The sequence below is a fragment of the Pinus tabuliformis genome, chromosome J, assembly GCF_031772625.1.
Source record: "Pinus tabuliformis cultivar Carrire ecotype Pingquan chromosome J, CPIR1, whole genome shotgun sequence".
Classification (NCBI taxonomy): Eukaryota; Viridiplantae; Streptophyta; class Pinopsida; order Pinales; family Pinaceae; genus Pinus; species Pinus tabuliformis.
In genome coordinates this window covers 547,984,061-548,006,499 of record NC_142295.1, presented here as the reverse complement: position 1 = coordinate 548,006,499, position 22,439 = coordinate 547,984,061, and the positions used below count along the sequence as shown (strand labels likewise).

General features: G+C 38.4%; 1 protein-coding gene across 1 annotated transcript in view; it reads left to right on the top strand.

The window, feature by feature from the left end:
- The window catches only part of LOC149228182 (uncharacterized), a 192,353-nt gene that overhangs the window by 143,324 nt on the left and 26,590 nt on the right, over positions 1-22,439 (top strand). The window contains exons 6-7 of the mRNA XM_089378088.1: positions 3,587-3,660; positions 3,753-3,829. Of these exons, the coding sequence (XP_089234214.1) occupies positions 3,587-3,660; positions 3,753-3,829 (151 nt within the window). The remainder of the gene's footprint in view (positions 1-3,586; positions 3,661-3,752; positions 3,830-22,439) is intronic.

The following is a 22,439-nucleotide window of genomic DNA, read 5'->3' as shown; positions in this document are numbered from 1 at the left end:
ATTATCAAGAATGATGGACTTGATTTTCAGGCCTCTATCAGAAGTGGAAGTCCTCTATGATTCCCAAAGAGGGTCATTGACCATTGATTGTAATGCTTGTCTCACTTTCACAAGCCTCTTTATGACAAGAGTGTGGGAGGCAAAATGAGTTTCAGCAACCTAAAAGTTTCAAAAAGTCAAATCTCAAATGAGAAATCATATATAAATTTGTAATTAAAATTAAGAATTTCCAATACAAATAATATTGATTAAAAAAAGAGTACCTTCAGTAGCTCCAACTTTGCAAAACCTCCATATATAGCCTGAGACATTGAATGATTGGTTATGAACATTTGAATTTCTTTTGCTGCTACATATATTTCATTAATCCACTCAATCTCACTAATTTTGGCAAGCATAAAGTTCAATGAATGTACTGCACATGGAGTCCAAAAGATGTGATCATATCGACCCTCCACAATCAAACCTGCAACTTTACAAACCTGTGCGTTGTCCGTAATGACTTGGACAACATTATGTGGCCCCACACATTCTATTGCATCAATACGAATTATGGATATGAAAGATTCATCTTTCTCTATTCCACTGCAATCAACAACCTTCAAAAACATTGTCCCTTGGGGGCATACTGCAACAACATTAATTAATGGACGGTTTCTTTGGTCTCTCCATCCATCAGAAATGATGGACACCCTTGTTTCTGCCCATGTATCTTGGATCTCCTGTAGCTGTCTATCCACAAATTGTCTCTCTGATTTTCACAAAGTAGTGCATACCTTTTCATATCCAGGGCTTTTGTATCCTTTTGGCATTTCATTAACTGTTTTAATTATTTGTTGCCAATAAGGGGAACACACCAAATTGAATGCTAGCCCATTTGCATAGATGCAATGAGCTACATGTTCATTGAGTATATCTCTACCTTGATTATTGAAAGCTGCTTCAAGAGGCCCTAGAGTGGGTCTTTTATTAGTTGTGGTACCAGGTCTAGATGGCAATGAAAATAATGCACAAAACATTACGTTTAATAATGGTAAAGATAAACTTGGTTGTAGTAACAAAGATCCACATGAATATGATGATGATCGCCACCATAAACATAGAAAGAGAGTCACTCGGTTTCAATCTTTTGATTGGGATGGTGAAGAGGATGATGAGGCAAGACCTATCAAGAAGCGAGGCAAGCTTCTAGATAATGGCCAGTCATTGCAGGAAGGTGAGGCATAGTTTTCAGATCACTGCAGGGAATATATCCCATTACAAATAGAGAGAGAAGTATCTGTAAAGTTTGACAAGAAGCGTTATGGTTCTTCACCCTTTGCTCGGTTGAATGTGAAGGGAGGTCAAAAATTGGTGAAGGGAAGTCAGACATATCGTGTTGGACTTGCTCCTCGGTTTGATGTGCAGAATTCCCTTCTTTGTGCTCCATTAGGAAGAGGAAGGGGAAGGAGTATAGGTAGCTGGGCTCTACATGATTCAAGGTTCACCTCCATGGAGACAATTGATTTTTCGTCAGCAATGCCTCAGGTACCTACGTCTTCAAATATGTATTGTGCAAGGCCTATATCAAATCTTTGAAATTCTGAAAATTCATCATGGGATGCATTTGGGCTGATTCCTGGAATGCCTAATGGTGGTCTAGAGCAGATGCATACACTACACACGTTAAAATACAAGGAAACTGGCAATTTGAAGTCACATCCTTTGTTATGCCACTACCCTATCAAGGCTTCGATGCCACTGAAGCATAAAAATCAATAGCTTGTTGGCTTGAATGTTAAAATACACAAAAGTATTTGTGATAATAATTTATTATATATATAAAATGTATAAGTGATGATTGTTACAATGAGGACCCGCCTATATATACCTAAGCAGGTGTCCTTTCGTGATTGGGCATGTCTTTTAGACATGCCTTTTCACTTAACTTAATGACTATTTAACATAACCAATATTTGATTATTTAATATTTACATTAATTTTATTTATTTTACTTGTTATGAATCATATCCATAACATATTGAAGATGTATATTATCAATGAAAAATTTAGTGGAATGACATAGTATATTCTACATGACATCAAAGGTAGCTATAGATAATTTAATTGATGTTTCAGAATATCAATATGAAATGGTGGCCCAAAGCTCAAACCTAGAAGATATTCATACATGGAAGATTGCTTGTACACCAATTTGAACGCGAATTTGACTTTGAGATGACAACCTATTTTAATATTTATTTGACAACATATTTTGATATTGGAAGTAGTGCCTGACATAACCATACTATTCAACGAGAACAAACATTTTATTATTTCAGGAATTTTATTATTTCAATGAGGGCCATACTATGCCAACAAGCACGTTGAATACAACGAATAGTGTTATACCTTGAATAACGGTGATGAATAGAAGTCATGCTGCTTTTGACTGTTGCTTTATTGCTTGTTGGGTGCCGAGTAGACAACGTTGAGCCCACAACCGGTGCCAAGTAGACATTCTTGAGCCCATTACTGACAACCTTGTGCCCACTTGTGGAATGTTCCGTGCGGGTTGCGGGTTACTTTGTCGCTGTCTGGGGTGAATCACTAAATAATCCAAGAAAACTCGAGAGTCGAGAGTTTCACAACCCTCTTGTTCTTCGCCTGTTCATCGAGAGTAGGGTGCACTGTCGACGAAGAAGAGGGACCACACTTTAAAGAAAGTCAAAAACCTAAAATCGGATTTGATTTTCACTTTCGCGGGTTCCGGCTAACTAACTCGGGATTTTTTTCGTTGACGAGGATCCATTTCCTTAAAACCTAGATCCGCCACCTGCCATATTTGCCACGTATTTAGGCGGATCCAGGTCCGGGGATCTTGGCCCTCCCTCTGCTAGATCTGGTAACTTAGCAAGGAAATGATGGAGCTTGTTTATACTTTTTTTTTAATATATATATATATATTCCATATGAGTAATATACTTGTTTCAATCCTTGAGGCACTGCTTAGACATATAGGCTTGAATTCATTACATGAAATACTCATTATGAGCTCAGCATGTCACATGTGGGAGTTGAATCCGAGTGGGGAGGATAACAACATTTCTCCCAACCACCCGAGCTAAACCCAATTGACAGGATTTGAACCCAAGTGGAGAGGATAACAACATTTCTCCTATGATCACGGGCTGTGGAAATATGCATGTGCAAACTTTTCTGCCAACCAGCCAAGCTAAACCCAATTAACGGAGCTTGTTTACACTTGCATCAAGTTGTTGGGTTTGCTTACACTGTCAACAAAGCTGTTATAATGAAAGTGCAATGTATTATTTGTGAAGGGATGGTATTTATCATTGATTCAATTTTGACATGTAAACTGGTAGGCTACTGGAGGCTTTTGTGCATCTCTACCTTATCTAGGTACATTTGTAAAATTCAATACTATGGGCATTGACAACATTCTTTTGTGCGAGTTAACATTTAATTGTCAGACATGACATTAGGTTCTTAGATACTTGTATTTAATGAAATGATTACGTTGTATTTTGATCTGCTCATTTTGATATATATGTAATGTAGTAATCTACCTTTCTACTGCATGCAGGCTGAATGCAGCTGGCATCCGGTGTCCAACACCAATGCTTCTACGACTTCATATTCTTGTCATGGAATTCATAGGTTCTATTGCGTGCTGTTATGAATTTCTAATTCGTCATGCTTAGTATTCATTTCTAAATAACAGATGAGAATATTTTAATATGGCTATACAGGAACAAATGGTTGGGCTGCACCTCGACTCAAAGATGCTGCCTTGTCAGAGGATAAATTACGTGAATGTTATTTAGAGGTAATAATTTGATTATAATATTTCTTTAATTTATTGTTAGTGGAGTCCTCGTTCTGAATTAAGAGTTTTGTTTTGTTTTGTTTGGGTGTTACTAGTCACATGTGGGAATTTCACCTGCAGGCTTGTGGCATCAATTCTTTTGGTTAAGTGGTTGTGACTGAGGGGAGTCTAATCCATCAAAGTCATCTTTGATTTGCAGTTGGTCCCATCCACATGAACGGTTCCTTGTGGAGGCAAATCAGCCCATAGGAGGCAAGCATGTCACTAGTGGGAATTGAACTTGGGTGGGGAGGATACTAATGCTGGACTTTAACCCTGCAAGCTAGGCTGCATTGACGTGATTAAGATTGTATAGCTTATCTGCTATATTAACATTCTTTTTGAATTAATGCTGCTTATGAATCCCATCAAACCTGGTGAACTTATAATCCAGAGGTCATCTAAACTAGAAACTGAATGTGGAATTGTAGTGGATGCACGCTGAATGTGTGAATGTGCCCTCTACAGAATGCACCAATCCTCCTTTGTTGTGCACAGGAGCCAGGACAAAAGCCTGCTGTCAATGCATTGAATGCTCGATTACTTCTGTTGTATGAACTTGCAATAAGTGCACCACTGTTGGAGAACACTGTCCAAGCTAAAAGAAGTAAAAATCTAACACTCCCTTGTAGTAAGGAAAGTGTTCTCCATCAAATCTATTGTCTCCTTGAAGATATCAAACTTCCCCTTTGCCAGGGGCTTAGTCAAGATATTTACAACTTGCAAATCAGAAGTAACATAATTGTTCTCCATCAAATCTATTGTCTCCTTGAACATCTCAAACTTCCCCTTTGCTAGGGGCTTAGTCAAGATATTTACAGCCTGTGAATCTGAAGGAACATACTCTAGAACCACTGTTCCCTTTTGAACCATGTCTCAGAGATTGTAGTACATGATACCAATGTGCTTGGAGGTGTCATGGAACAATTGATTCTCAAAATGTCTGAGACAATTCAGTTTGTCACTGTAGACCATAGTAGGTTCCAACATCTTACTTATTAGCTTTACCCTTAACCTGTTGAGCTAGATGGCTTCAGAACTTAGAAGTAATAGTGCTAGTTGTCAGATACTTTGTATCTACTGAACTTAGCACCGCTAACGTTTTCTTGCAGAACCAGAATAACACTCCTGAACCCATACTAAAGAAACACTCTAAGGTACTCTTCTTGTCCCTAGCATCCCTTGCCTAGTGAGAATCAACAAATGCGTGTAACATCATCTCACTATCTCCTGCATATCTCAGACCATAATGTAATATGCCCTTCAATTATTGGAGCACTTCTTTGCAGCAACCTAGTGAAGCTGTCTCAGCTCAACCATATACTTGCCCAAAGTGTTCAATGGAAAACATATATTAGGGCTGGTATTAATCAAATACCTCAGAGATCCAATCAACTGTCTACAGAATGAAGGATCTACCAAATTTGAATCCAAGTAAGTGTGCAACTTCATTTTTGATAGCACGAGTGGCGAAGGGTTTACAATCCATCATTTGCAATCTCTTTAGGATCTCAGTTGTGGATGTTCCCTGACAAAGGAAAAACCCAGCTGTACCCTCTTACACCTCTAGACCCTACAAATAGTGCATCAGTTCAATGTTTTTCTTTTGGAACTCTTTTGCCAACTTTGCCTCGCACCATGCAATGGGCTTCTTTGAAGTTTGAACTCACTGAAAGTATCAGATAATCTACATACATGATCAAAACAAGTAGATTGGATCTATTAACTAAATAATAAAGATTGAGATTTGTGGAAGCTTTGGTGAAGCTTAAACTTAACAAGTAGTCATCAATCTAGGAGTACGAAGCATGTTGTGGTTCCTTTAGCCCATGAAAGGCTTTATTGAACCTGCACAGATAGGCTTCTTACTCATGCACCGCAAATCCTCTTGGCTCATTAATGTATACTTCTTCCTCAGTTATATCATTGGAAGGCTGTCTTTACATCCATTTGATCTAACTATCAACTGGAAATTGATGCTAAAAATGTGATACCCTAATAGAAGTATACCTGGTAAGTGAAGCAAAAGTTTCGTCATAGTCGAGCTCCATTCTTTGGGCTAGTCATCTTACTACAAATTGAGCCTTGTACTTCTTGATGTTTCCATCAACTACATGCTTCACGTTGTACAACACCTTGATTCAACAACTGATTTCCCCTCTGGTCTAGGCACAATGTCCCAGACATCATTCTTCATGATGGAGTTGTACTCCACCATGGCATCGTGCCTTCCTTGCCCACCTGCTACTTGCTCATAAATGGAAGATGCATCAATGATGGAAAACGTTAGTGCAAGATAAATGAGAAATTTCATAGGAGGATGACTTACTCAGAAAGAAGCCTTTGGAGCACCAACTTGTTGCTTTGCCTCTTGCAATGTTTGGCTTAGCCATGTGGGCTTCTTGGTTGAACTAGATGGGAAAGTTATTTCTGTGCATCTACTAGAACCTGTATGACCTGAACACAGGTTCCCTAAAACTAGTGGGTTAATGCTTGGGGCACCAAATGTAGTTTTGTCATCAAGCATTGTTGGAAGGTCCTAGGAGTTGAAGAACCATGCATCTTGATCTGCATTCACGACTGTACTTATGAGTATCTTCTTTTGAGATGGAATGTAGGCCTTGTAAGCTTAAAGGGCTCACAGTAGCCAACTAGAATACCCTTCACACTAGAGGGTTCAAGCTTTGCCCTCTTCTCTTTAGGACCATGAATGCAAATTGGACACCCAAACACTGTAGAATATGAAATATATTGTTTATCCTCTATGAAAACTTCTTTGGAGTCTTATAATTCAATACTTTGTGAGGACACCTTTTAAGTATGTAGACCTATATTCAACATGCCCAGAGAAACATAGGCGACTCTAAGTCATGGACCATGGATTTAGTAGTGTCTACTATGGACCTATTCTCTTTTTTGCAATCCCATTCTATTGGAAGTGGTAAGGCATTGCAAACTCCCTCTTGATACCTGTTGGGAAATCCATAGAGTTGGCAGTTAAACAGTTTCCCTTATTATGACATTAACTTGAGATGTTTTCATTATTAGTATTAGATCTTTTAATTATCTTTCCTTATTATCAAGATTAATGCCAATCAACAAATAGATGAGAACACAAGGTGCAGGCACGCTGCCAGGGCAAAAACCCCCCTCGAGGGGAAAACCCAGTTACAAATTCTTTCTTAAGTAGATTCAAAAAGTGAGACTATCAAGACCCTTACAATCTAGGCCAAGACATCCTCCATCAAGTCATCCTTGTAACTGTGAGAGCACCGAGTCCATATTACTGTGAGACCTTGTTACTGTAGCACCGAAACCATCTTGTAATAGCACCAACCTGTGGTCGCACTGAAACACCAAACTGTGCCTAGCAGTGAAATCATTTCTGTGCCTAATCCGAGCTCCTGTAGACCGAACTTCTCACTGTGATTATGCCAAAACTTCTTCTCTGAGATCGCACCGAAACTACCTTGATGAGATCCAAACTTCTCACTGTGATTGTACCGAAATTATTACTGTAATGACCGAATTTGATTTCAGATGTAATCCAAATTTGTACTTCTGTGTCTAATGCGAATTACTTAGGCTTGTATATATAGTAGTTTCCCCTTGTAATACATCTTGAATAGTTGCGTCATTGTTTTAGGTGAGGCTGACATGATCATATTTGAATGTAGCCGACTTGATGATGATCCATTTGAAGTAGACACAAGGAGATTTGATGGAGGACCCTTTGACCAATAAACAAATTGACTTTGACCCAAATACATAATCCTAAAGTCTACAATGGAGGTTGAACCTATATCAATTGACCCAAGCATGAAACCCATGCTTTAACAAGTCAATTAAATCAATAATAAATTCTTTTTTCTTTTCTTTTGACAAATATATCACATTTTGTCTTCAAGTATAATTATGAAGACCGAACCTAGTTACATTTTCCAACAATACCCACTTCTTTGTGAAATAGATCAAAATCATTAGAGGTATACTCCCTTCCATTGTTTAATTTCATTACCTTGGTGTTCCTGCGTGTCTTGTTCTCAATAAAACTTTGAACTCTTAGAACCTGTTAAAGACTTCATCGGTGGTCTTCATAAAATATATCCCATTTTTTTCCAGCAGATGCATCAATGGAAGTAACACAATAACGATTTCCTATCAACAAAGCAAATGACATGGGTCCACAGACGTCTGAATGAATCAATCCAAGAGTACCTCTTCTTTTATGCTCACTGCTTGGGAAGGAAACCTTGGCATGCTTGCAGACTGCACATCCCTTACACAGTCATCTCCTTTCCACCTTGAAATTAGGAAATCCAATCACCATATCTTTCATAAGAGGCAAAGATCCATAGTTCAGGTGATTGAATCTTCTGTGCCGAAGTTCACATATATTTTTTCTCCTAGTCAACAAGTCTCCCTGCATCATGGGATTTGCCAACAATCTATAATCTCCACTTTCTCTAACTCTTCTGGCCAAAACTTGACCAGGATTAGGGTTATGATTTTGATTATCACTTACTCATCATCAAACTCAGTCCTGCACTTCAAGTCTATTAGATAGGAAACTGAAAGTTGATTGTCACATGGTTCGGGTTTGAGTTCGAATTCGGAAACAATGAAGTTCATATTGAATTCAAATTTAACAATGAAGTTTGAATAAGGTTCAGCATTAGGTTCAACTATATATATATATATATATATATTCAAAAAATATAAAAATTATACGTATAATAAATTTATATTAATTTTTATTTTATATATAATTATAACGATATATTATATTAATAATTTTATAATTTTATAATAAATAAAAATTATATTAATTTCTAATCTATATTTTATATACTATATGATAATTTATAATATTATTATGTCATATTAATAAAATTTATTAATTTATATGTAAAATTTAAAATATAATTAAATTTATTATTTGAAATGTGTTTTTTATATCAATTAATGAATCACCCTGTAATTCCTGTAACTCCCTGACGCAACTCACGTCGACTCCCATAACCTGCCTTGAGTAATTCATGTTGACAGCTGTAACCTGCCCTGCATAATAGTCCTCGATTCTCTGTTCATGCATAACTTGCACACATGTCAAAGCATCATATGGTTTCTTTGGTTTTGTTAATGGCGAGGACCTTCTCATAGGTAATGAATTACAAAAGAATGATGGGTCATGTTTCTTAATCAAATTGTTTGCTCATGTGATTGCCCTCTCCATTGACAATACTGGAAAATTGGTGGGGATTTGTTGTCTGTTTTATTTATGCCTTCAACACCTGTCGAAATTATGCCGAATCTGTATTAAAGTTCGACAAACCTGAACCAAAGTTTTTAGATTTGCCTAAATTCGAACCTCGTCCTTTAAATCTGGCGAACCCTGTGACTTAGCTAGTATGTTATAGAACCTAATCCTATCACTAGGTACTTGCCATCATCACCAAGTTCTACTTTCACACTGGTATCTTGTTGAACTTGAAGAAGGTTGATTTGTTGGTTGTTATATGACTTTAGTTCCACCTTCAACATACCACCCAACACTTGAAACTGTGTTGGTGGAAAGATGTAACACCATGTCCAAAGATGTGTTGATCTCAACAGTCAAACTCGTCCACACTTGAAGCTTCTGCACTTCTTGCAAATTGTTTTTGTTGTTGTTGTTGCTTGCCCTTCCCTTTCTTCTCTGGACATTGAGGAGCACAGTGGCCATTTTTGTTGCCCTTGAAACACTTGATGTGGCTCAAATCCTTCTGCTAGTTAGAGGACCCAGTTTCTTCTTCACACCCATCCTGAATCTTGCATTCTTTCCTGCTTTCCTCATCATTTTGTGAAGTCTAGCTCTGGCACATCCTCATAGCTGGTTCGAATTGTCTCTTCCTTGATCAGAACTAAGTTATTGTCTTCTACCTTGTCACTAACTACAACTCAAAGATCTCCCAATCTATTGATCTTCATTATATAACTAGCTACTGTATTAGTCTTCCTCGTACAGGTACTGGTTAGTTTATTCCGCAATTCTGTTGGATATGTTCACACTTTGGTTCAAGGTGACCAGGGTAATATGCATCTCCTTGGTTGTCTTTTTCTTTGTGATGTGAGGGATTAGATGATCCTTTACCAATTCAAAGCAATTTGTTTACCTTTGACTGATTTCCTGTTGTGCTTGGAATCCTTGTGATTTGTGGGAAGTACAACATCCTCTAGAAGGTAGCATAGTTCAACTTCTTCCAATAGATTCTGCACCTTGCACTTCGATGGGTCAGAGTTGGAAGCTCCCTCCAACATGTGGCAATCTCCGAGACCATAACTGGTCATGAGTGCTACTGTTAGAACAAACACAAAAACAGATCACCAACTAAGATAACGTACAACTTTCCAATTACTAGAAGATCCTGGAAATCTCACCCCTCAACCCTTCACAGGTCTAGATCTACTTCACTCTGTAAGCTTATGCATCCCACCCTTGAAACCCTCCAACAATTGCCTTCCACAGGTTGCTGTGTATACATGCATGGATTCGGGGAAAGTTTCGGCAATTGTGCTCAGATACCATGCCATTTTTCAGATGATGTTAAGCAAATTATGCACTCAAAGGATAACCCTAAAACCCTAACTAACTTTAAAGCTTGAAACCTATTAAAACAACAATCTTTGAATACTAGAATCTACAAACACATACTGCAGGAAATAATCACAGAAAATACAGAGAAATCTGAACTCTTAAATCTGCATCACTGTGTTTATTAAATCTGGGAAAGTAGTAAACTGTAATGCTACACCTCAGAAACTAAATTTCGCTGACCAACACAGTGTTACACCTCGACAGTCTTCTATAGAATAAGAGATTGTAAGGTTTACAAATGTCTGCCCTAATCTCTGTAGAGTGTTGTAGGTAGGAGATCCCAATCCTAATCTAGCCAAGACAAGTGCATTGGGCTTGCATGAGTGTGGCCCTTGATTAGAGTGCCCACTAGGAGTTCACTACATGCATTGAAGTGTGCAAACTCTCCTAAGGATCTACACCATACTTGGACTCTGTTTTCACCCATGCGATTTATCCTTGTTAGGATATTTAGATACTTAGTTAAAGATCAACTTGGTCTAATGTGTTTTTGGGTAAAGTTTGTTTCTTTAATATGCCTGTGTGGCTACCTAATCCTATGGTGATGATATGTTCTAAACATAAAGTGATCCAATGATTGATATTCTTATATTGATGTTTCACCCATGGCTTGGCATTCAACTGGTTCATGATCTCTATTTAAAGATCTCAGAGGGTCATTTGCTAATAATCGATTATGAGAAACTCTTGTGTAAAATTTGTTCCTCTTGCATTCATATATAATCTCATGTGGCTGTGTTGGCTGGGGCTGTGTTTTCTGTGTGCTTTATGTGAGTTTAGAAAAATAAAATATATAGAGAAAAATTGCATATTTGAGATGGATTAACTGAGATCTAATCCCAACCTTATCAAATTTTTGATTTGTGTTTTTTTTTTGAAATTTCATTTGTTTTTGTGTGTGGTTGTGTAGAAGTTTTTTGTAGGCAATAAGGGTTTTGGGGTGAAGTATGCACTTTGAGCCAGAATTAAGAAAAAGGAAAGCTCCCCTCCTTCATAACATTTGTTATATATTTTCAATTTTGCATTAGCTCCCTGGGTTGAAAGTTACTTTGTGAAATAAAATGTTTTCAGTTCAAGGGTTTCTTTTCACAAGTCTTTTTTTGAAAGATTTCATGCAGTTTTAAGTTATCCAATAACTTTATTGTAAAGTGCCATTTTAAATTATAAAAGTGAATCACTATAAAGTATAATGCTTTTATTATTATTATTATTATTATTATAAAGTTACGTTTTGCACACAACTTAGTTTATAAGTAACTTCATTGTGAAAGTGATTCTCACTTATTTCATAAAAGTGGGTTATTTATTGTAAAAGTAACTTATTTGTAAAAGTGAGTGTTATTGCTCATTTTGTATGAGTCTTGACTTGTGATTTTGATCATGCACACACTTGTGATTTTCATCACAAAGTAGGTTTGCAGGATGATAGAGCTTTAGATAGCCTAGGGGTATACATATTTTGGGTTGGAGAGGTGTGCTCTTCATGTTGATCTTTTGGTTTCTTTTATGTGATAGCTGGAAGGGGATAGTTTAGATGAATTTTGATGCTATGATTTATTATTGGTGGTGTGACATGTTCCTAGTCACCAAGACGTTTATTGCGATATGAAGAAATGTACCTCGCCATGATATTATCGCCAGTAAAATTTGATGATATTTTCGTCGATGATAATATTTCTTTCCTATCTTAAAAATTGTGAAACCATCCAAAAAATCGTAGGGCTGTAGGGAAAGGCAGTGTAAGTGTTTCTTTCTTTGGTTCGGTTTTTTGGACTCATTTTGCAAACAGAAAGAATGTTTTGGAGAGTAGAGGAGGAGACTAGTTTTGCTTGAGGCAAGGATGTGAAAGACATCTTTTTCCTTTGCCATCATTGCATTATTTTGACAAGGATTGACTTTCCTTAATCATGGATGCACTTGTAGGTATGGCATCAATTTCCACAAATTCTTTTCTTCTTTGTAGATTTTTCATATGGTTTCTTTGACCCATTGGTTTTTCCTTATCTTGTTAGGGAGAGAGTGTGTTTTGTTTTCCATCATCAATTTGTTGTGGAATGGGGAGGGTTCTCTACACCCACCTTTTTTTTTGTTTTAACAATTTTTTGATAGGTTTTGCATGCCTATCAATTTTCCCTCTTTTTTCTTAAAGTTTTATTGGAGTGTAGGAGATTACCACTTATGTATCATTTTGATTTGTACTTTTTTAAGCAATTTTTTTGTTTTGTTTTTTTTTTAAATGTTGATTTTGTTTTTTTCATTTTTTTTGTGCCCTAGGTTTATTCATTACATTGAAGATTGAAAATGCCAAGAGTTTTGGACCCTATATGGGAATATGGTGAACTTTAGGGGCGCTTAAATAGACAAAATTTGAATTGCAAGTTGTGTTGGAAGCATATGACAAGGGAAATCTCATAGTTGAAATACCACCTTATACAAATTCTAGGACATGATATAGAAATTTGCGCAGAAGCAAGCTCGGAAATCATTCGTATTACCAACAAAGCACTTGTAGATAAGGGTACAACCAGATAGAATAGTGAAGTTGTGAAAAGTTAGGTTGCAATAGGAGGAGTGGGGGGTTGGGGGGGGGAGAAGTTATAGTGGTTTTCTAGCATTACCTTCCGCAATGGCTGGCCCCTCATCGACTTCATCATTTTTTGTTTCTAGAACCACACCTAGTGCACAACCTTCTGTGAGCTTGCTATCGCTCAAACTAGTAGGGGTCCTAGGAGGGGATCCTATAGAGCAACTAGTAGGTCAAGGGACAACAGTGGAACAATAGCCCACTGTCACCTCAACTAAGGCTCCCTGCTCTTTATGGATTTTCATCGATGGGAGGAGACCCGGTAGAAGAGGAATCACAATGATGAATAGATCAATGGTCAGATAAAGAGTAATTCCTAAAGCCTATTCACAAGAAAGACTTAATTAAATAGTTTACTTGCTTGAGAAGCAAGGTGATAGGCTCTCTAGGAAGGGCTAAGAGGACACTTGAGCCTAGGTTTAGAGGATATGCCTTGACAAGGGACTCCTTAGACTTAAGGATCCTTATGGAGAATTGAGTTCTATGTAATCCTTGTGGAATTTGAGTTATAGAATCGTGGGACCACAGAGAACCCAAACTAGGTCAAGGGTATGGAGTTGATCGACCAAAGAGGGGTTTGACCTAATTAGGAAAGAGAATAGGGCAATGATCCAAATGAGGACACTAACCAAAATCAACCTAGGGAGAGAAATGATCCTCGAGCTAGGGCGTGTGATATCTCGAGATTCCACCATCAGATTGTGCTCAAATTTAGAGGACCCCTTGAGAAGACTCTAACGTAGTTGTGGACCAATTTTCAAGGTGTTTGGACGGCTACAAAAGATTTTTCTTGATGCCCTATGTGACCCTCTAGGGTTAGGCCTATAATTTGGAAAAGTGAAGAAAAGGGAGGTAAATTTGACCGCCAAAGGGATACGAGGATCAATGCCTTATCACTTGGGATTAATGGAGTCAAGGTACACATAGATCGAGAATTTTTGTGAGCTAAGGAGCCCTAATTGATCTTTGCTAGCCTCCCCAAGGGTAGCCACTAGGTCAATAGGGATTTATACTTCAAATTTGCCAAAGAGATGAAGTTTCTAGGTTTTTCAACCTAAGAGGTGCCTCTAGGAACATTCACCCAATCCCTCAAAGTGCAACACATGCATTAAATCACTTATTCAAGGTCCCAAAAAAATTTCACATTACATTAACCCATACAAGAATAATGATAACAATATACATGCATTTGACAAGGAAGATAACAAGAGTAACATCAAAATTTCGACTTACATGAGAGAGACTATATCCATTGATCCACTTTGCATTAGAAAGAAGCTCCAAAGACAATAGTGAAAATCCAAGCATCATATTGCATCAAGAAACTCCAAAAAGTTAATCCCAGCAAAAGGTGTGAATATATCACAAGAGATACCAATCCAATCCAAGTGATGATGAGAGGTTAGAATGTGTTGGAAATACTGAGAGGGGGTGTGAATCAATATTTCTTTTCAATTGTTATTTTTACTAGTTAGATCACTTATAATTAGAACACAAAATGAACAATGATAAAATAAATAATTTTATTAATAAGATATATTGAGTACAATAATAGTGTAGGGCTCCAACCCTAGATGAAGACACCAATCTTCAATCTCCCAGGCTCCAACTTGTATTATGCCAAGCACCGACTTGGGCTTTCGAAGGCTCCAACCTTGTCAACTTTTAGGCACCAACCTCTAGGGCTCCATCCCTATCTCTGATACAGGCTCCAACCTGGTCCCTTGAGGACTTGTATCCTCTAGGGCTCCAACCCTATCTTTCAAGGCACCAACCTTGTCTCTATGAGGCTCAAACCATCAACTTCAATTCGTCAGGATACGTTTGATGATTCTTCACAGCTCCCAAATTCCAATATCTTCTTCAATGAGCTCTGTCAATCTCTTCAGCAATGTCTTCTCCAAATCACTTCATCAATGACAACCTTGTCTTCTTAGAAGGTTTCACCATTGCTCTTCATGTCACCCAAACAAATATCTCCAAAGTCACCTCATGATTGCTTCAACACATCATAGTCTCCAATAATATCTCCAAGACCTTCAAGATGTCTTCAATAGGCAACCCAAGTTCTGCACCTGCTCTAAGCCTCTTCAAGGGATTCTTCAAGAACTCTCCAAGGAAGTCTTCACAATGCTTCAACAACAAGATATTTCTAAATGCTACTACTGTAATCTGAGTTTCTTCAAAGCAATAGGTCTGAGCCTTCTTTCAAGATGACTGTCTTGAGTTAACTCCAAAGGATGTCTGTCCGAGCCCTCCACAATTGACACTGTTAATTCGAGTCTCTCAAACTGTTTATTGGTCCAGGGTCTGCACAAGTCCAAGCTCCCAACAAACACAGGTCTATACAAGTGACTGTAAGCAATGAAGCGCCACTCGCATAAGACCCGCGAGTACCAGCAGGTCTTGGTGGGTTCTATAGTGAGCCGGGTCACTCACATAGAACCCACGCTTAAGACTTGGACTCGGTGGGTATTTTATTAAACCCGACTACCCTTATAAGATTCGTGAGTTTGCCATAAGACCTGTATCAGACCCTTATAAGACCCGTCGACCCCAAAAAGGCAATTTTTTATTTTTATTTTTGATTTATTTTTATTTTTCTTTTCTCTTTTGGAAATGAGGTGGAGGGAAAGGGAAATTGGAGTCACACCTCTTTCCCTTCCATTTGTTATTCACTTGTCATGAGTGTTTGGCTAATTTCTATGAGTGTTGAGTGACTCCATTGTACAGTGAAGGAGCTCTTGGAGGAGGCTAAAGGAGGCTAAAGGAGGCCAAAGGAGGCTAAAGGAGGCCAAAGGAGGCTTCATTAAATCAGACCCAAATTTAGGTAGGCTTCATGAACTTTGTTTGAATGTTTTCCATGTAATTTTTTAAATTTTTTTTATTCAATTAATTTTTTTTTAGTTTGCAATTTTTTACGAGAATTCGCCATCAGAGTTCTGAGTGAACCCTGCAGTGCTTCTTCTTGTGAGCACAATTGGTCAGTGTTTGAGCACATCCACAACAAACAGAGAAACAGGTTGGAGCATGAGAGGTTGAAGAATTTGGGTTTCATCTACTACAACCTTCGAGTGCTCACAAAACAAGTGCAACCAAAAGAACAGATCCAATTTTATTGGATACTATTGATTTAGAGTCTGATTGGGTTGTGGAGGAGTCCCTTGATTTGAGTTGGCTTGATGAAGAGACTGAGGATCTCTCTAGCTTTCCATCTCAAATGGAGACTCCAAATACATCTGCCTCACTGTTGCTTCAACCTTCTGATGTTAGCACTAGCTCTGCAAGAGCTTATTGTAGGCGTAGTTGTCCATGAGTGATGAGACTGAAGATTGTTATGAGACAATTATTTATCATTTATGACATATGTATTTGAATTTTGAACTTGTTGACATTTTTATTTTAATTATGGAATCATGAGTCCTTTTCTTATTCAGTATCTAGATGTTTTGCGTACAAAAATCAAATATGTTATGTTGTACTTTTATACATATGAGATGATGTTATGAATTATTGCATATATTGTGGTTTTTGTAACTTATAAGGATTGGTATTTTCATTAGTTTCTTTTTTGTGCTTAAAATTTACCATATTTTAACGTTTTTTTGTATTTTGACAAGTCTTATGCGGGTCGTTCCTGAGTCTTATACGAGTCGACGAGTCAATAGTGAGACGAGTCTTATACGAGTACGAGTCGTGCAACATTGACTGTAAGTGTATCTCTCAAATTGACACTGTTCTTCATGTGTATTACAACACCGTGTAGCAATAGGTACGAGGTGAGCTCCAAACTATGCCTCCAAGAGACTTGATCACTGTCCAACCTTAAGTCCGATGTGTATAAGCAAGGTCCAAGCCAAAACAGTGCAACTGTCCACTCACCGAGTTGTAGGTGAGGACTGGTCCGAGGTTATACCCCTGAGGCTGAGCACCGAGGCTTAATTCTTCACTGTTCCTTCACAAATCAAAGCACCGAGCTGTAATCTGCAATCAGAGCTTTACAACAAGTGTATACTTTAGATCTGTCCGAGTTCTGCTGCCCATAGCTTAAGCTTGCCAAGTATGCCTGTGGTTCTGTGCAAGAAATCCGACCTCTTAACACAAGATTGTCCTCAAAAGAATTTGCCCAAAATAATATTTTCTTGCTCCTCGACGCTTCTAAGTTCACGAGTTGTGAACTATGTATTTATCTCTGTGATGGATGACTAAGATAGATACTTGAAATGAAGTATTTGACTTGTGTTTATACGAGTTTCGCCAATAAACGAAAAGACATTCATTAGAGGAGAGGCCGACTTGTGCATGAGGTGGCACATTGAAAATATATTAAATAGCTGTCGGAAGGGGTCTTTGTTATTAATTGACCAAATATAATATAGTTTCATTATTACGGAAACCATATTATAATAGCAAGATAGGAGGGGCCATAGCTTTTAATGAATACATTTAAATAATGCGAAACCATATTATAATGGATGCCGGGAGGTCCCACATACCACATCATCACTTTACTCTCATACATTGGGACCACATGGATATCGAGGATTTGTATCGGAAGCTTTAACATGACACAACCTGCAAAACTTGCGATATAGGAAAGTTCCGATGAGGTAGATGCAATATTATATTGAACACGTTATGATAAAGCCAACTGGGTCTGCAACCATATTGGAAATCAGAAGGGCATATTGGAGGTGCCATTCAGAAGTTCTGATAAAGTGGCGGATGCGATTTAATAATTAAATCGTTAAATTAAATCAAGTCGGGTCCGCATATCGGAAGTCAAAGATCAGAGGTCCATATCGCTCATCGGAGATCTGAGTTCAATATCACATATCGGAGATCAAAGTTTATATCGCATATCAGAGCTTAGGTCTTATCGGAGATCAGAGATTGGAATTTTGAGTGATGATGCACAATAAAAAAAAGCCGATTTGATATTTCTCCGATATCACTGTTCTTCACTTTTGGCTCTTTCTTTTGGGCATATGGGGTCTTCTCTTGGATTTGCTCCTCCTTGGCTTGTCTTGGCTGTTGCTCTTGGCTTCCGATGGTTTTCCTTTGGCTTTCGATGGCTTCTCTTTGAACTGCTTCTCGCTCTTTTCTTTGGTATTGCTCCTCGGGTCTAATTCTTCTTGAGATTTCGTCTGTATATATATATATATATATATATATTCATTCAATCCATATGGCCATCAATGACAACACTGACATCTCAACAGAATGAGCCTCTCATTTTTATACAACTCTAAAGGTGATTCGATTTTCCTAATTGGCCTAAGCTAGCCCCAAATAATAAAATAATACATAATAATGACACCAAGATAGCTCAATAATACCAAGAATAACCTCTCAAGAGGGAAAAATAATGAACATGACGAGTTGCTGAGCCATTGAGGAGGCCTAATGGACTCCAAATGTACTAAGTTGAGTGAAAAGGCTCCAAACATAGTGGACAAGGGGTTGGCCCCTTGTTTTCCAAGCAAGTCACATGTGGTGCTCCCAAGTGGATGTGGGGGCACAATGACATCCTCATGGGTCTCCAACTGGATCGATAATGCCTGTAAACCATCTGTAAGGGCTAGGATGATGACATAAGCCCTCCCTTTGTATCTTGCAGTGAGACACATCCTCATCTGGACCCTGGAACATCTGCCAAGTGTATGGTGCAAGTGTGGAGCTGACTGGGCATGGTGAACCAGGTGCATCATCCTCATCCAAAAGGTGGAACATGAGCAATCACTAAATGGTGTTGGGGATCCATGAAGTGTTGTCTGATATGGTGGAGGCCCATGGTTCTCTATGCTCACCCTACAAGCGCCAATGTGACCCTCTAGAAGTTTTGGACCCCGTATAGGTAGACCAAGCCCCAATTGGAGACCCACCTGCAATCCTGCATAAGATCCAATGCGTCCCATTGCCCTCCAATACCACAAATCATTAGAGTAATCAAGTAAAAGAGCTTACAAATCATGAAATCAAGTGGCAATTCATGGTGGCATGTGCTTCCATAGTGGGCTTTGGCATGTACAGGTGTATCCAAGCTCAATAAGGGGGTTAACCAAGGACCCTATTAGATGGTTTCAATCTTTAAAGGGGGTGACATGTCCATGGTACATCCATCAATGGGTAGCTGGCATGTGATATAGTGATGAGACAGAGTGGGGATCAAGGGAAGGCACCAAGCCACATGTCATGGTACAAGGGTAGCTATGAGGGAAGCCCACACTTGGGTATATGAGTGTAGGAGGGATCAAATCACGGTACATGAGTTACCCAACCCTTGTTTTTCAACCCTTCTTCATATGCCTTTTGCCTTTGATTGATTTTTCTTTATAATTGCTAGTGGCTCCAGGGGATGAGAGCATGATGTGTAGGATGTAGCAGTAGGTACCCCCTTTTTAGGTGGGGCATTTCATTGCCCACCAGGGGTTGGGACGATCATGGGTTCCTTAATGATGGAGTGGGCTCATCTAGGGCCCATAAGAACCATGGTGATGTCCATGGATAAGGGGTGGAGCTCATGTTTGGCTTTTGCCCATGTGCTAGATTTGTATGTTGCAGTCTTTTTTTTTCATTTTGTGGTACATTTCTTGTTGAGAGTGGCCAAATTATGCTTTTTTTTTTTAGCTACATTAACCTCCGGGTCATCGTTCCGGGCCCGACTCAAGGTGTGGACAAGGGGAGGGGGAGGCTAGCCCTATGTGGACTCATTGGACACATGTGGACCTAGATGGGAAAAGAGATGAAGGGAATAAAATGAGTGGAAGGGAGTGATGTATATGGCATTGGGAAGCGGGACCACGCAACCAAAATCAAGATTTCCCGTGTCGTATCGACCCTAAAGCTAATGGCTAGTAGAGGTGATCCCATGGGACTAGGATACAAGGCTAACCACAAAATTGGGTAGTAGAGACAGGAGTACATACCTATCCCACTCTTTTCGCCGAATCCCCCCACCAATCCATGCCCAAAAGTGCTGATGATAATGAAAATTACTCAACTATACCAATGAAAAGCCATACCTTTGGGGTTGGGATGCCCACCTTCAAACTTACGATCATAACAGATGGGCAAGGGACCACATGGTTGGCTTAGGTGGCGAGATTGTGGCACATTGAGCTATCTGGTGGCTGCAAGGGGCTGCTAGTTGTCGACCAAAGATCATTTAGGAGAAAGTTTTCTCCTATGCATACTACCCATAGATGGTGGGTAACAAACCTTAATGCTTAAAATAAATGAGAAGGAAGAAGCGGACAAACTAGTGGCCAGGCGTTTTATATGAAGTGACATTCCTTTCAATATTACCAAGAACAATCCATCTACCAACCTATATTAAATACTATTGCTATTGTTGGCCCAAGGTACAAGGTCCCTTCCTATGATGAGTTGAGAGGGCCCATTCTTCAAAATGAAAAGGTTGATTTCTCTACTAGATTGGAGGAGTTTAAGGCATCATGGAAACGCATTGGATGCACTATAATGTCTTAAGTCACCTTACAAAGTGACATAGGACCCAAATGATGCATAAATACGAGTTTATGATATGGGACATGATGACTTTGGTGACATGACATGAAGGAAACACACACACACATACACACATAACAAATTAGTGAATTATTACAGAGTCAGAAATGAAATAGAGCAAAGATTCAAATCCTTTGGAATTTAAGTCAGGAATGAAATAGAGACAAAGATTCAAATCCTTTGGAATTTAGAAACTAAAGCGATTTACAATTTTTACATGATGATACAAATTCTATCATACAACTAGTACTACATTAATGGTGATAAAATGACAAACACATGAGGAATTAGAACCATAAACTACAATTTTTTCAGCAAGACTTAAAATCAAAATGTATTACATAGATACTGAGTCACTTCTACTATAAGTGGGAATGCTGATGGCAAATACAATTTAGTATAGATACTAGATACTAGAACCATAGATGACGGGGTCCATGATCCTAATGGTGAGATCTACCCTTTCCCACCAACCATCATTTAAAACTATGTCCTTGACCTTTTTTGAGAAGCTTGATCTTCCTTCCTCCAAAGAGACTGAAACTCCTCCCTTTCTATTGACCTTTACTAGCTGCCCTTGAAAATTGAGCCATAATATTTGTAAAATGAGGAAGGCAATGGACCGTTGTAGAGAAAAAAACCTTAAAGATTTGTGGGAAAATCCACTTGCCTAATAGTTGGAATTAATCTCTTCTAGCACTCCACTATAACCCTTAGCTATACTCCAAATTGCCTCACAACTCCAGCTTGCCGAGTTAAATGACAAATAAAGAAGGCATAAACATGTTTTAATGCCCGTTCACATGGGGGACACATGTCAAATTTTCAAGACATATTGAGGGCACATGTCTAAAACATGTTTGGCATGTTTCTAACACGTGTCCTCACTTGGTGTTTGACATGCAAAATCCAAGACATGACCCCTATTTGGACATGGATTAGAAGGGTAGGACCCTTGTTAACTTCCTTGTTAATTGTTTGATGCGGATAATGTTTATTAAGTCTCTTGATGCGTCTACACATATTAAAGAGGCACAATTACTATGTGAGTTGTTGGATGAGTTCATTTTGGAGGTAGGTCCATAGAATGTTGTCCAGGTCATAACGAACAACACTGCAAATTATGTCACTATTGGCAGGTTGCTTATGCTAAGGTATCCTACCTTGTTTTGGACTCCTTGCATTTCACATTGTATTGATTTTATGTTGGAGGATATGGGGAAATATCACTTATATAAAGGATAGTATTAAATCATCTAGTAGCATAACTAAATTTATATATAATCATGCATCTATGCTTGACATGATGTGAAAATTCACCAATAACAAGTAGTTGGTGTGTGTTTTGCTTTAGGAAAACGCCCTAGAGACACACTTAGTTGAGTGTGATTTGATGTTGCTTGTACTTGTTTCTCCATCTCATCAACTGCATTGCTGTGCTCATAAATCTTCATGGATTTAGTGGTATATCATTCTTGATGGCCAGTTCTCTTAAGATCAATTGTGCTAAATGATGTTGCATGATACCTTAGGCTACAATTGGTATGGTTTCGTTGTGTTTTCTCTTATTTAGAAGTGATGCTTGAGTTTTGACTTGCTTGTGAAGTGTACTTGGCATTAGATGGGTATTTTATTGCATATAATTAAGTAAAAATGTTACCTTGTTACTATATTAAACCATGTTGGTACATAATTGCCTTTGGATAAGTGTTGTTAACCTAGGCCATTGGGTACGATAAGGAATTCAAGGTGGGTAGCATGGTCATATCCCCTCCATTCTTAACATTTTTCATTAAACATGCTTATATTTCCATCCTATC